This window comes from Pseudophryne corroboree, chromosome 1 (assembly GCF_028390025.1).
Source record: "Pseudophryne corroboree isolate aPseCor3 chromosome 1, aPseCor3.hap2, whole genome shotgun sequence".
Taxonomy (NCBI): domain Eukaryota; kingdom Metazoa; phylum Chordata; class Amphibia; order Anura; family Myobatrachidae; genus Pseudophryne; species Pseudophryne corroboree.
This window is the reverse complement of record NC_086444.1, coordinates 1,243,991,359-1,244,003,879: the sequence shown is the minus strand read 5'-3', so window position 1 is coordinate 1,244,003,879 and position 12,521 is coordinate 1,243,991,359. Positions and strand designations below refer to the sequence as shown.

The 12,521-nt window shown below is 50.2% G+C and overlaps 1 protein-coding gene across 2 annotated transcripts in view; it reads left to right on the top strand.

Moving 5' to 3' along the window:
* C1H2orf81 (chromosome 1 C2orf81 homolog) overlaps window positions 1–12,521 on the top strand; it is a 70,573-nt gene that overhangs the window by 32,780 nt on the left and 25,272 nt on the right. For both annotated transcript variants that reach the window (XM_063925562.1, XM_063925553.1), the window contains exon 2: window positions 2,024–2,251. In XM_063925562.1, coding sequence (XP_063781632.1) covers window positions 2,024–2,251 — 228 coding nt within the window. The remainder of the gene's footprint in view (window positions 1–2,023; window positions 2,252–12,521) is intronic.

Here is a 12,521-nt window from a genome sequence, read left to right as displayed (position 1 = left end):
AGTTGCTGTGCCCCTTGTAGTTGTGCCCCCAGTTGCTGTGTCCCTTGTAGTTGTGCCCCTTGTAGCTGTGCCCCCAGTTGCTGTGTCCCTTGTAGTTGTGCCCCCAGTTGCTGTGCCCCTTGTAGCTGTGCCCCCAGTTGCTGTGTCCCTTGTAGTTGTGCCCCTTGTAGTTGTGCCCCCAGTTGCGTGCCCCTTGTAGTTGTGCCCCCCAGTTGCTGTGCCCCTTGTAGCTGTGCCCCCAGTTGCTGTGCCCCTTGTAGCTGTGCCCCCAGTTGCTGTGTCCCTTGTAGTTGTGCCCCTTGTAGTTGTGCCCCCAGTTGCTGTGCCCCTTGTAGTTGTGCCCCCAGTTGCTGTGCCCCTTGTTGCTGTGCCCCTTGTAGCTGTGCCCCCAGTTGCTGTGTCCCTTGTAGTTGTGCCCCTTGTAGTTGTGCCCCCCAGTTGCTGTGTCCCTTGTAGTTGTGCCCCTTGTAGTTGTGCCCCCCAGTTGCTGTGCCCCTTGTAGTTGTGCCCCTTGTAGTTGTGCCCCCCAGTTGCTGTGTCCCTTGTAGCTGTGCCCCCAGTTGCTGTGCCCCTTGTAGCTGTGCCCCCAGTTGCTGTGTCCCTTGTAGTTGTGCCCCTTGTAGTTGTGCCCCCCAGTTGCTGTGTCCCTTGTAGTTGTGCCCATTGTAGTTGTGCCCCTTGTAGTTGTGCCCACTGTAGTTGTGCCCCTTGTTGCTGTGTCCCTTGTAGTTGTGCCCCCAGTTGCTGTGCCCCTTGTAGTTGTGCCCCCAGTTGCTGTGTCCCTTGTAGTTGTGCCCCCAGTTGCTGTGCCCCTTGTAGTTGTGCCCCCAGTTGCTGTGTCCCTTGTAGTTGTGCCCATTGTAGTTGTGCCCCTTGTAGTTGTGCCCATTGTAGTTGTGCCCCTTGTAGTTGTGCCCCCCAGTTGCTGTGTCCCTTGTAGTTGTGCCCCTTGTAGTTGTGCCCATTGTAGTTGTGCCCCTTGTAGTTGTGCCCCCCAGTTGCTGTGTCCCTTGTAGTTGTGCCCCCAGTTGCTGTGCCCCTTGTAGTTGTGCCCCCAGTTGCTGTGTCCCTTGTAGTTGTGCCCCCCAGTTGCTGAGCCCCTTGTAGTTTTGCCCCCAGTTGCTGTGTCCCTTGTAGTTGTGCCCCCAGTTGCTGTGCCCCTTGTAGTTGTGCCCCCAGTTGCTGTGTCCCTTGTAGTTGTGCCCCTTGTAGTTGTGCCCCTTGTAGTTGTGCCCATTGTAGTTGTGCCCCTTGTAGTTGTGCCCCCCAGTTGCTGTGTCCCTTGTAGTTGTGCCCCCAGTTGCTGTGCCCCTTGTAGTTGTGCCCCCAGTTGCTGTGTCCCTTGTAGTTGTGCCCCCCAGTTGCTGTGCCCCTTGTAGTTTTGCCCCCAGTTTCTGTGCCCCCCAGTTGCTGTGCCCCTTGTAGTAGTGCCCCTTGTAGCTGTGCCCCTTGTAGTTGTGCCCCTTGTAGTAGTGCCCCTTGTAGCTGTGCCCCCCAGTTGCTGTGCCCCTTGTAGTTTTGCCCCCAGTTTCTGTGCCCCCCAGTTGCTGTGCCCCTTGTAGTAGTGCCCCTTGTAGTAGTGCCCCTTGTAGTAGTGCCCCTTGTAGCTGTGCCCCCCAGTTGCTGTGCCCCTTGTAGTTGTGCCCCTTGTAGTAGTGCCCCTTGTAGCTGTGCCCCCCAGTTGCTGTGCCCCTTGTAGTAGTGCCCCTTGTAGTAGTGCCCCCCAGTGTCATAATGTCAGTGAGAATGTAAACTGACTCATCAGATATCGTGCCATACACTGTGAGATATCCAATCATCACTGTTCGGGTGTGACCGTGCGCTGTGATCCACCAATAACAGCGACGTTACTCAGCGGATGAGGATGCATAGTAGGGATCGGTAGGGACAGGAGATAGTGGCGGAATAGTACCGGGATAGCGGCATGATTCAGCGCATCACCTGGCACCATTCCGGTGAGCTCATTATGAATGTAATTTTCTATCAGCTCATTCCTCCCATCTCCCTGTCTCCTGACCTCCAGGCAATGTCTCGTCTCGCCACCACCAAGTCCCGCGGCGACAAGTCTCGCACAGTGACAGTGGCTCAGGTCCAGCAAGTGGCAGCGGACGTCATACCAGGCCGCTTCACCGAGGATGACTGGTTATCTATGGTGGCCGACGAGGACGGAGAGGATGTGGTGGGAGACATCGTGGATGACGTCATCAGCCGCGTCATGGATGAGTGCTTCACAGTGTACCTTACACGGCAGGTAACTAACCGGGGTATTAATGCTACATAATGCTATATATTGTGCTAGGAGGAGATATAGGGAGGGGCTATATATAGTGCTAGGAGGAGATATAGGGAGAGGCTATATATTGTGCTAGGAGGAGATATAGGGAGAGGCTATATATAGTGCTAGGAGGAGATATAGGGAGGGGCTATATATTGTGCTAGGAGGAGATATAGGGAGGGGCTATATATTGTGCTAGGAGGAGATATAGGGAGGGGCTATATATTGTGCTAGGAGGAGATATAGGGAGAGGCTATATATAGTGCTAGGAGGAGATATAGGGAGGGGCTATATATTGTGCTAGGAGGAGATATAGGGAGAGGCTATATATAGTGCTAGGAGGAGATATAGGGAGGGGCTATATATTGTGCTAGGAGGAGATATAGGGAGGGGCTATATATTGTGCTAGGAGGAGATATAGGGAGGGGCTATATATTGTGCTAGGAGGAGATATAGGGAGAGGCTATATATTGTGCTAGGAGGAGATATAGGGAGGGGCTATATATTGTGCTAGGAGGAGATATAGGGAGAGGCTATATATTGTGCTAGGAGGAGATATAGGGAGGGGCTATATATTGTGCTAGGAGGAGATATAGGGAGGGGCTATATATTGTGCTAGGAGGAGATATAGGGAGGGGCTATATATTGTGCTAGGAGGAGATATAGGGAGAGGCTATATATTGTGCTAGGAGGAGATATAGGGAGAGGCTATATATAGTGCTAGGAGGAGATATAGGGAGGGGCTATATATTGTGCTAGGAGGAGATATAGGGAGGGGCTATATATTGTGCTAGGAGGAGATATAGGGAGGGGCTATATATAGTGCTAGGAGGAGATATAGGGAGGGGCTATATATTGTGCTAGGAGGAGATATAGGGAGGGGCTATATATTGTGCTAGGAGGAGATATAGGGAGGGGCTATATATTGTGCTAGGAGGAGATATAGGGAGAGGCTATATATTGTGCTAGGAGGAGATATAGGGAGGGGCTATATATTGTGCTAGGAGGAGATATAGGGAGAGGCTATATATTGTGCTAGGAGGAGATATAGGGAGGGGCTATATATTGTGCTAGGAGGAGATATAGGGAGGGGCTATATATTGTGCTAGGAGGAGATATAGGGAGGGGCTATATATTGTGCTAGGAGGAGATATAGGGAGGGGCTATATATTGTGCTAGGAGGAGTTACTGAGTGGGGCTATATATAGTGCTAGGAGGAGATATACGGAGGGGCTATATATTGTGCTAGGAGGAGTTACTGAGTGGGGCTATATATAGTGCTAGGAGGAGATATAGGGAGAGGCTATATATAGTGCTAGGAGGAGATATAGGGAGGGGCTATATATTGTGCTAGGAGGAGATATAGGGAGGGGCTATATATTGTGCTAGGAGGAGATATAGGGAGGGGCTATATATAGTGCTAGGAGGAGATTTAGGGAGGGGCTATATATAGTGCTAGGAGGAGATATAGGGAGGGGCTATATATTGTGCTAGGAGGAGATATAGGGAGGGGCTATATATTGTGCTAGGAGGAGATATAGGGAGGGGCTATATATTGTGCTAGTAGGAGATATAGGGAGGGGCTATATATTGTGCTAGGAGGAGATATAGGGAGGGGCTATATATTGTGCTAGGAGGAGATATAGGGAGAGGCTATATATTGTGCTAGGAGGAGATATAGGGAGGGGCTATATATTGTGCTAGGAGGAGATATAGGGAGGGGCTATATATTGTGCTAGGAGGAGATATAGGGAGGGGCTATATATTGTGCTAGGAGGAGATATAGGGAGGGGCTATATATTGTGCTAGGAGGAGTTACTGAGTGGGGCTATATATAGTGCTAGGAGGAGATATAGGGAGGGGCTATATATAGTGCTAGGAGGAGATATAGGGAGGGGCTATATATTGCGCTAGGAGGAGATATAGGGAGGGGCTATATATTGTGCTAGGAGGAGATATAGGGAGGGGCTATATATAGTGCTAGGAGGAGATATAGGGAGGGGCTATATATAGTGCTAGGAGGAGATATAGGGAGGGGCTATATATTGCGCTAGGAGGAGATATAGGGAGAGGCTATATATTGTGCTAGGAGGAGATATAGGGAGAGGCTATATATAGCGCTAGGAGGAGATATTGGGAGGGGCTATATATAGTGCTAGGAGGAGATATAGGGAGGGGCTATATATAGTGCTAGGAGGAGATATAGGGAGGGGCTATATATAGTGCTAGGAGGAGATATAGGGAGGGGCTATATATAGTGCTAGGAGAAGTTATAGGGAGGGGCTATATATTGTGCTAGGAGGAGATATAGGGAGGGGCTATATATTGTGCTAGGAGGAGATATAGGGAGGGGCTATATATAGTGCTAGGAGGAGATATAGGGAGGGGCTATATATAGTGCTAGGAGGAGATATAGGGAGGGGCTATATATTGCGCTAGGAGGAGATATAGGGGGAGGCTATATATTGTGCTAGGAGGAGATATAGGGAGAGGCTATATATAGCGCTAGGAGGAGATATTGGGAGGGGCTATATATAGTGCTAGGAGGAGATATAGGGAGGGGCTATATATAGTGCTAGGAGGAGATATAGGGAGGGGCTATATATTGTGCTAGGAGGAGATATAGGGAGGGGCTATATATAGTGCTAGGAGGAGATATAGGGAGGGGCTATATATAGTGCTAGGAGGAGATATAGGGAGGGGCTATATATAGTGCTAGGAGGAGATATAGGGAGGGACTATATATAGTGCTAGGAGGAGATATAGGGAGGGACTATATATAGTGCTAGGAGGAGATATAGGGAGGGGCTACATATAGTGCTAGGAGGAGATATAGGGAGGGGCTATATATAGTGCTAGGAGGAGATATAGGGAGGGGCTATATATAGTGCTAGGAGGAGATATAGGGAGGGGCTATATATAGTGCTAGGATGAGTTATAGGGAGGGGCTATATTTCTCTGACATCCTAGTGGATGCTGGGAACTCCGTAAGGACCATGGGGAATAGACGGCACCGCAGGAGACTGGGCACATCTAAAGAAAGAATTAGGACTATCTGGTGTGCACTGGCTCCTCCCCCTATGACCCTCCTCCAAGCCTCAGTTAGATTTCTGTGCCCGGCTGAGCTGGATGCACACTAGGGGCTCTCCTGAGCTCCTAGAAAGAAAGTATAATTTAGGTTTTTTATTTTACAGTGAGACCTGCTGGCAACAGGCTCACTGCACCGAGGGACTAAGGGGAGAAGAAGTGAACCTACCTAAGTGGTGGTAGCTTGGGCTTCTTAGGCTACTGGACACCATTAGCTCCAGAGGGATCGCACACAGGACCCGACCTCGTCGTCCATTCCCGGAGCCGCGCCGCCGTCCCCCTTACAGAGCCAGAAGCAAGAAGATCCGGAAAATCGGCGGCTGAAGACTTCTGTCTTCTCCAAGGTAGCGCACAGCACTGCAGCTGTGCGCCATTGCTCCTCATGCACACCTCACACTGCGGTCACTGATGGGTGCAGGGCGCTGGGGGGGGGGGCGCCCTGAGCAGCAATATAAACACCTTGGCTGGCAAACTGGCACCATATATAGCCCCGGAGGCTATATAGGTGTATATTAACCCCTGCCAGAAATCTTAAAATTGCGGGAGAAAGCCAGCCGAAAAAGGGGCGGAGCCATCTCCCTCAGCACACTGGCGCCATTTTCCCTCACAGCTCCGCTGGAAGGATCGCTCCCTGGCTCTCCCCTGCAGTCCTGCACTACAGAAAGGGTAAAAAAGAGAGGGGGGGCACAAATTTAGGCGCAGTATAATATATATATGCAGCTATAAGGGGAAAACACACTTTATAGGTGATATCCCTGTGGTATATAGCGCTCTGGTGTGTGCTGGCATACTCTCCCTCTGTCTCCCCAAAGGGCTTTGTGGGGTCCTGTCCTCTGTCAGAGCATTCCCTGTGTGTGTGCTGTGTGTCGGTACCGCTGTGTCGACATGTATGATGAGGAAAATGATGTGGAGGCAGAGCAAATGCCTGTAAGTGTGTTGTCACCCCCTGAAGGGTCGACACCTGTGTGGATGGACTTATGGAAGGAATTACGTGACAGTGTCAGCACCTTACATAAAAGGTTTGACGACATAGGACAGCCGGCTACTCAGCTTGTGACTGTTCCAGCGTCTCAAATGTCATCAGGGGCTTTAAAACGCCCGCTACCTCAGATGGCAGACACAGATGTCGGCACGGATACCGACTCCAGTGTCGACGACGATGAGACTAATGTACCCTCCAATAGGTCCACCCGTTACATGATTGAGGCAATGAAAAATGTATTACACATTTCTGATAGTACCCCAGGTACCACAAAAAAGGGTATTATGTTCGGTGAGAAAAAACTCCCAGTAGTTTTTCCTGCATCTGAGGAATTAAATGAGGTGTGTGCGGAAGCCTGGACTTCCCCCGATAAGAAATTGATAATTTCTAAACGGTTATTGGCAGCGTACCCTTTCCCGCCAGAGGATACGCCAGAGAGACGTTGGGAAACATCCCCTAGGGTAGATAAAGCGCTTACACGTTTATCATAACAGGTGGCAGATACGGCCGCCCTAAAGGATCCTGCCGATAGAAAGCAGGAAGCTACCCTAAAAGCTATATATACACACACGGGTATTATATTGCGACCAGCGATTGCATCAGCATGGATGTGCAGTGCTGCTGCTGCGTGGTCAGATTCCCTGTTGGATAATATTGATACCCTGGATAGGGACAATATTTTGCTGACAGTAGAGCATATAAAAGACGCTGTCTTATACATGCGTGATGCACAGAGGGATATTTGCCGGCTGGCGTCAAAAATAAGTGCAATGTCCATTGCCGCCAGAAGGGGGTTATGGACTCGGCAGTGGTCAGGTGATGCCGACTCAAAAAGGCACATGGAAGTTTTGCCTTATAAGGGGGTGGAACTGTTTGGGGATGGTCTTTCAGACCTCGTTTCCACAGCTACGGCTGGGAAATCGACATTTTTGCCACAAGCTACCCCACAGCAAAAGAAAGCACCGTATTATCAAGTACAGTCCTTTCGGCCCCAAAAACACAAGAGGGCTCGAGGCGCGTCCTTTCTGCCGAGAGGCAAAGGTAGAGGGAAAAAGCTGCAGCATACAGCCAGTTCCCAAGAGCAAAAGTCCTCCCCTGCGTCCGGTAAGTCCACAGCATGATGCTGGGGCTTCACAGGCGGACCCGGGTACGGTGGGGGCCCGTCTCAGAAATTTCAGCACACAGTGGGCTCTCTCACAGGTGGATCCCTGGACCCTTCAAGTAGTATCTCAGGGGTACAGGCTGGAATTCGAGACATCCCCCCCCCCCCCCGCCGTTTTCTAAAATCTGCCTTACCAGCAACTCCCTCTGCCAGGGAGGCAGTGTTGGTGGCTATCCAAAAACAGTATTCACAGCAAGTGATTGTCAAGGTACCCCTCCTTCAGCAAGGAAAGGGTTACTATTCCACAATGTTTGTGGTACCGAAACCGGACGGTTCGGTGAGACCCATCTTAAATTTAAAAGCCTTGAACACTTATATCAAAAGGTTCAAGTTCAAGATGGAATCGCTCAGGGCGGTTGTTGCGAGCCTGGACGAGGGGGATTACATGGTCTCCCTGGACATCAAGGACGCGTACCTACATGTCCCCATTTACCCCCCTCACCAGGAGTACCTCAGATTTGTGGTACAGGACTGTCACTATCCGTTCCAGACGCTGCCGTTTGGGTTATCCACGGCACCGAGGGTCTTTACCAAGGTAATGGCCGAAATGATGATACTCCTTCGCAAGAAGGGAGTTTTAATTATCCCGTACTTGGACGATCTCCTGATAAAGGCGAGGTCCAAAGAACAGTTGGTAGTGGGGGTAGCACTTTCTCTGGAAGTGCTACAACAGCACGGCTGGATTCTCAATATTCCAAAGTCACAGCTGGTCCCGACGACACGTCTTCTGTTCCTGGGAATGTTTCTGGACACAGACCAGAAAAAAGTGTTTCTTCCAATGGAAAAAGCAGAGGAGTTGTCATCTCTAGTCAGAGACCTCCTAAAACCGGGACAGGTGTCGGTACATCAATGCACACGAGTCCTGGGAAAAATGGTAGCTTCGTACGAAGCAATTCCATTCGGAAGGTTCCACGCAAGGACTTTCCAGTGGGACCTGTTGGACAAATGGTCCGGGTCCCATCTCCAGATGCAACAGCGGATAACCCTGTCGGCAAGGACCAGGGTGTCGCTGCTGTGGTGGCTGCAGAGGGCTCATCTACTAGAGGGCCGCAGATTCGGAATACAGGACTGGGTCCTGGTGACCACGGATGCCAGCCTTCGGGGCAGGGGGGCAGTCACACAGGGAAGAAATTTCCAAGGACTGTGGTCAGATCAGGAGATTTCGCTTCACATAAATATTCTGGAGCTAAGGGCCATCTACAATGCCCTAAGCCAAGCAAGGCCCCTGCTTCAGAACCAGTCGGTACTGATCCAATCAGACAACATCACGGCGGTCGCCCATGTAAACAGACAGGGCGGCACAAGAAGCAGGAGGGCAATGGCAGAAGCCACAAGGATTCTCCGATGGGCGGAAAATCATGTGTTAGCACTGACATCAGTGTTCATTCCGGGAGTGGACAACTGGGAAGCAGACTTCCTCAGCAGGCACGACCTCCACCCGGGAGAATGGGGACTTCATCCAGAAGTCTTCCAAATGCTGGTAAACCGGTGGGAAAGACCACAGGTGGACATGATGGCGTCCCGCCTCAACAAAAAGCTAAAAAGATATTGCGCCAGGTCAAGGGACCCTCAGGCGATCGCTGTGGACGCTCTAGTAACACCGTGGGTGTACCAGTCGGTTTATGTGTTTCCTCCTCTGCCTCTCATTCCCAAGGTACTGAGAATAATACGAAGGCGAGGAGAGAAAACTATACTCGTGGTTCCGGATTGGCCAAGAAGAGCTTGGTACCCGGAACTTCAAGAGATGCTTTCAGAGGACCCTTGGCCTCTGCCGCTCAGACAGGACCCTCTGCAGCAGGGGCCCTGTCTGTTCCAAGACTTACCGCGGCTGCGTTTGACGGCATGGCGGTTGAACACCGGATCCTGAAGGAAAAGGGTATTCCGGAGGAAGTCATTCCTACCCTGATCAAAGCCAGGAAGGATGTCACTGCAAACCATTATCACCGCATTTGGCGAAAATATGTTGCTTGGTGTGAGGCCAGGAAGGCCCCAACAGAGGAATTTCAACTGGGTCGATTCCTGCATTTCCTGCAAACAGGGGTGACGTTGGGCCTCAAATTGGGGTCCATTAAGGTCCAGATTTCGGCCCTGTCGATTTTCTTCCAGAAAGAACTGGCTTCCCTGTCTGAAGTTCAGACTTTTGTCAAGGGAGTTCTGCATATTCAGCCTCCTTTTGTGCCCCCAGTGGCACCTTGGGATCTCAATGTGGTTTTGGAGTTCCTGAAATCACATTGGTTTGAACCACTTAAGACTGTGGATTTGAAATATCTCACGTGGAAAGTGGTCATGCTGTTGGCCCTGGCTTCGGCCAGGCGTGTGTCAGAATTGGCGGCTTTGTCCTATAAAAGCCCTTATCTGATTTTCCATATGGATAGGGCAGAATTGAGGACTCGTCCTCAGTTTCTCCCGAAGGTGGTATCAGCGTTTAACTTGAACCAGCCTATTGTGGTGCCTGCGGCTACTGGGAACTTGGAGGATTCCAAGTTACTGGACGTAGTCAGGGCCCTGAAAATTTATGTTTCCAGGACGGCTGGAGTCAGGAAAACTGACTCGCTGTTTATCCTGTATGCACCCAACAAACTGGGTGCTCCTGCTTCTAAGCAGACTATTGCGCGCTGGATTTGTAGCACTATTCAGCTGGCGCATTCTGCGGTAGGACTACCGCAGCCTAAATCTGTAAAAGCCCATTCCACAAGGAAGGTGGGCTCATCTTGGGCGGCTGCCCGAGGGGTCTCGGCTTTACAACTTTGCCGAGCTGCTACTTGGTCAGGGGCAAACACGTTTGCAAAATTCTACAAATTTGATACCCTGGCTGAGGAGGACCTGGAGTTCTCTCATTCGGTGTTGCAGAGTCGTACGCACTCTCCCGCCCGTTTGGGAGCTTTGGTATAATCCCCATGGTCCTTACGGAGTTCCCAGCATCCACTAGGACGTCAGAGAAAATAAGAATTTACTCACCGGTAATTCTATTTCTCGTAGTCCGTAGTGGATGCTGGGCGCCCATCCCAAGTGCGGATTGTCTGCAATACTTGTAAATAGTTATTGTTACACAAATCGGGTTATTATTGCGAGCCATCTGTTCAGAGGCTCCTTTTGTTATCATACTGTTAACCGGGGTTCCTATCACGAGTTATACGGTGTGATTGGTGTGGCTGGTATGAGTCTTACCCGGGATTCAAAATCCTTCCTTATTGTGTCAGCTCTTCCGGGCACAGTGTCCTAACTGAGGCTTGGAGGAGGGTCATAGGGGGAGGAGCCAGTGCACACCAGATAGTACTAATTCTTTCTTTAGATGTGCCCAGTCTCCTGCGGAGCAGTCTATTCCCCATGGTCCTTACGGAGTTCCCAGCATCCACTACGGACTACGAGAAATAGAATTACCGGTGAGTAAATTCTTATTATTGTGCTGGGAGGAGATATAGGGAGGGGCTATATATAGTGCTAGGAGGAGATATAGGGAGGGGCTATATATAGTGCTAGGAGGAGATATAGGGAGGGGCTATATATAGTGCTAGGAGTAGCTATAGGGAGGGGCTATATATAGTGCTAGGAGAAGTTATAGGGAGGGGCTATATATAGTACTAGGAGGAGATATAGGGAGGGGCTATATATTGTGCTAGGAGGAGATATAGGGAGGGGCTATATATTGTGCTAGGAGGAGTTACTGAGTGGGGCTATATATAGTGCTAGGAGGAGATATAGGGAGGGGCTATATATAGTGCTAGGAGGAGATATAGGGATGGGCTATATATTGTGCTAGGAGGAGATATAGGGAGGGGCTATATATTGTGCTAGGAGGAGTTATTGGGTGGGGCTATATATAGTGCTAGGAGGAGATATAGGGAGGGGCTATATATAGTGCTAGGAGGAGATATAGGGAGGGGCTATATATAGTGCTAGGAGGAGATATAGGGAGGGGCTATATATAGTGCTAGGAGTAGCTATAGGGAGGGGCTATATATAGTGCTAGGAGAAGTTATAGGGAGGGGCTATATATAGTGCTAGGAGGAGATATAGGGAGGGGCTATATATTGTGCTAGGAGGAGATATAAGGAGGGGCTATATATTGTGCTTGGAGGAGATATAGGGAGGGGCTATATATAGTGCTAGGAGGAGATATAGGGAGGGGCTATATATTGTGCTAGGAGGAGATATAGGGAGGGGCTATATATAGTGCTAGGAGGAGATATAGGGAGGGGCTATATATAGTGCTAGGAGGAGATATAGGGAGGGGCTATATATAGTGCTAGGAGGAGATATAGGGAGGGGCTATATATAGTGTTAGGAGGAGATATAGGTAGGGGCTATATATAGTGCTAGGAGGAGATATAGGGAGGGGCTACATATAGTGCTAGGAGGAGATATAGGGAGGGGCTATATATAGTGCTAGGAGGAGATATAGGGAGGGGCTATATATAGTGCTAGGATGAGTTATAGGGAGGGGCTATTTATTGTGCTAGGAGGAGATATAGGGAGGGGCTATATATAGTGCTAGGAGGAGATATAGGGAGGGGCTATATATAGTGCTAGGAGGAGCTATAGGGAGGGGCTATATATAGTGCTAGGAGAAGTTATAGGGAGGGGCTATATATAGTGCTAGGAGGAGATATAGGGAGGGGCTATATATAGTGCTCGGAGGAGTTATAGGGAGGGGCTATATATAGTGCTAGGAGGAGATATAGGGAGGGGCTATATATTGTTCTAGGAGGAGTTATAGGGAGGAGCTATATATAGTGCTAGGAGGAGATATAGGGAGGGGCTATATATTGTGCTAGAAGGAGATATAAGGAGGGGCTATATATTGTGCTAGGAGGAGTTATAGGGAGGGGCTATATATTGTGCTAGGAGGAGTAATAGGGAGGGCAGTAGCGGATCTTGCCACGGGCAAGCAGGACTTTTGCCTGGGGCGCCGCCTTCCGGAGGGCGCCGTACCATGGCAAGATCTGCTGCTGCTGTGCCCCCCGCTGCCGCTGCCCGCTGTGAAGGGAAACTAGACGCTACGCGTCTAGTTTCCT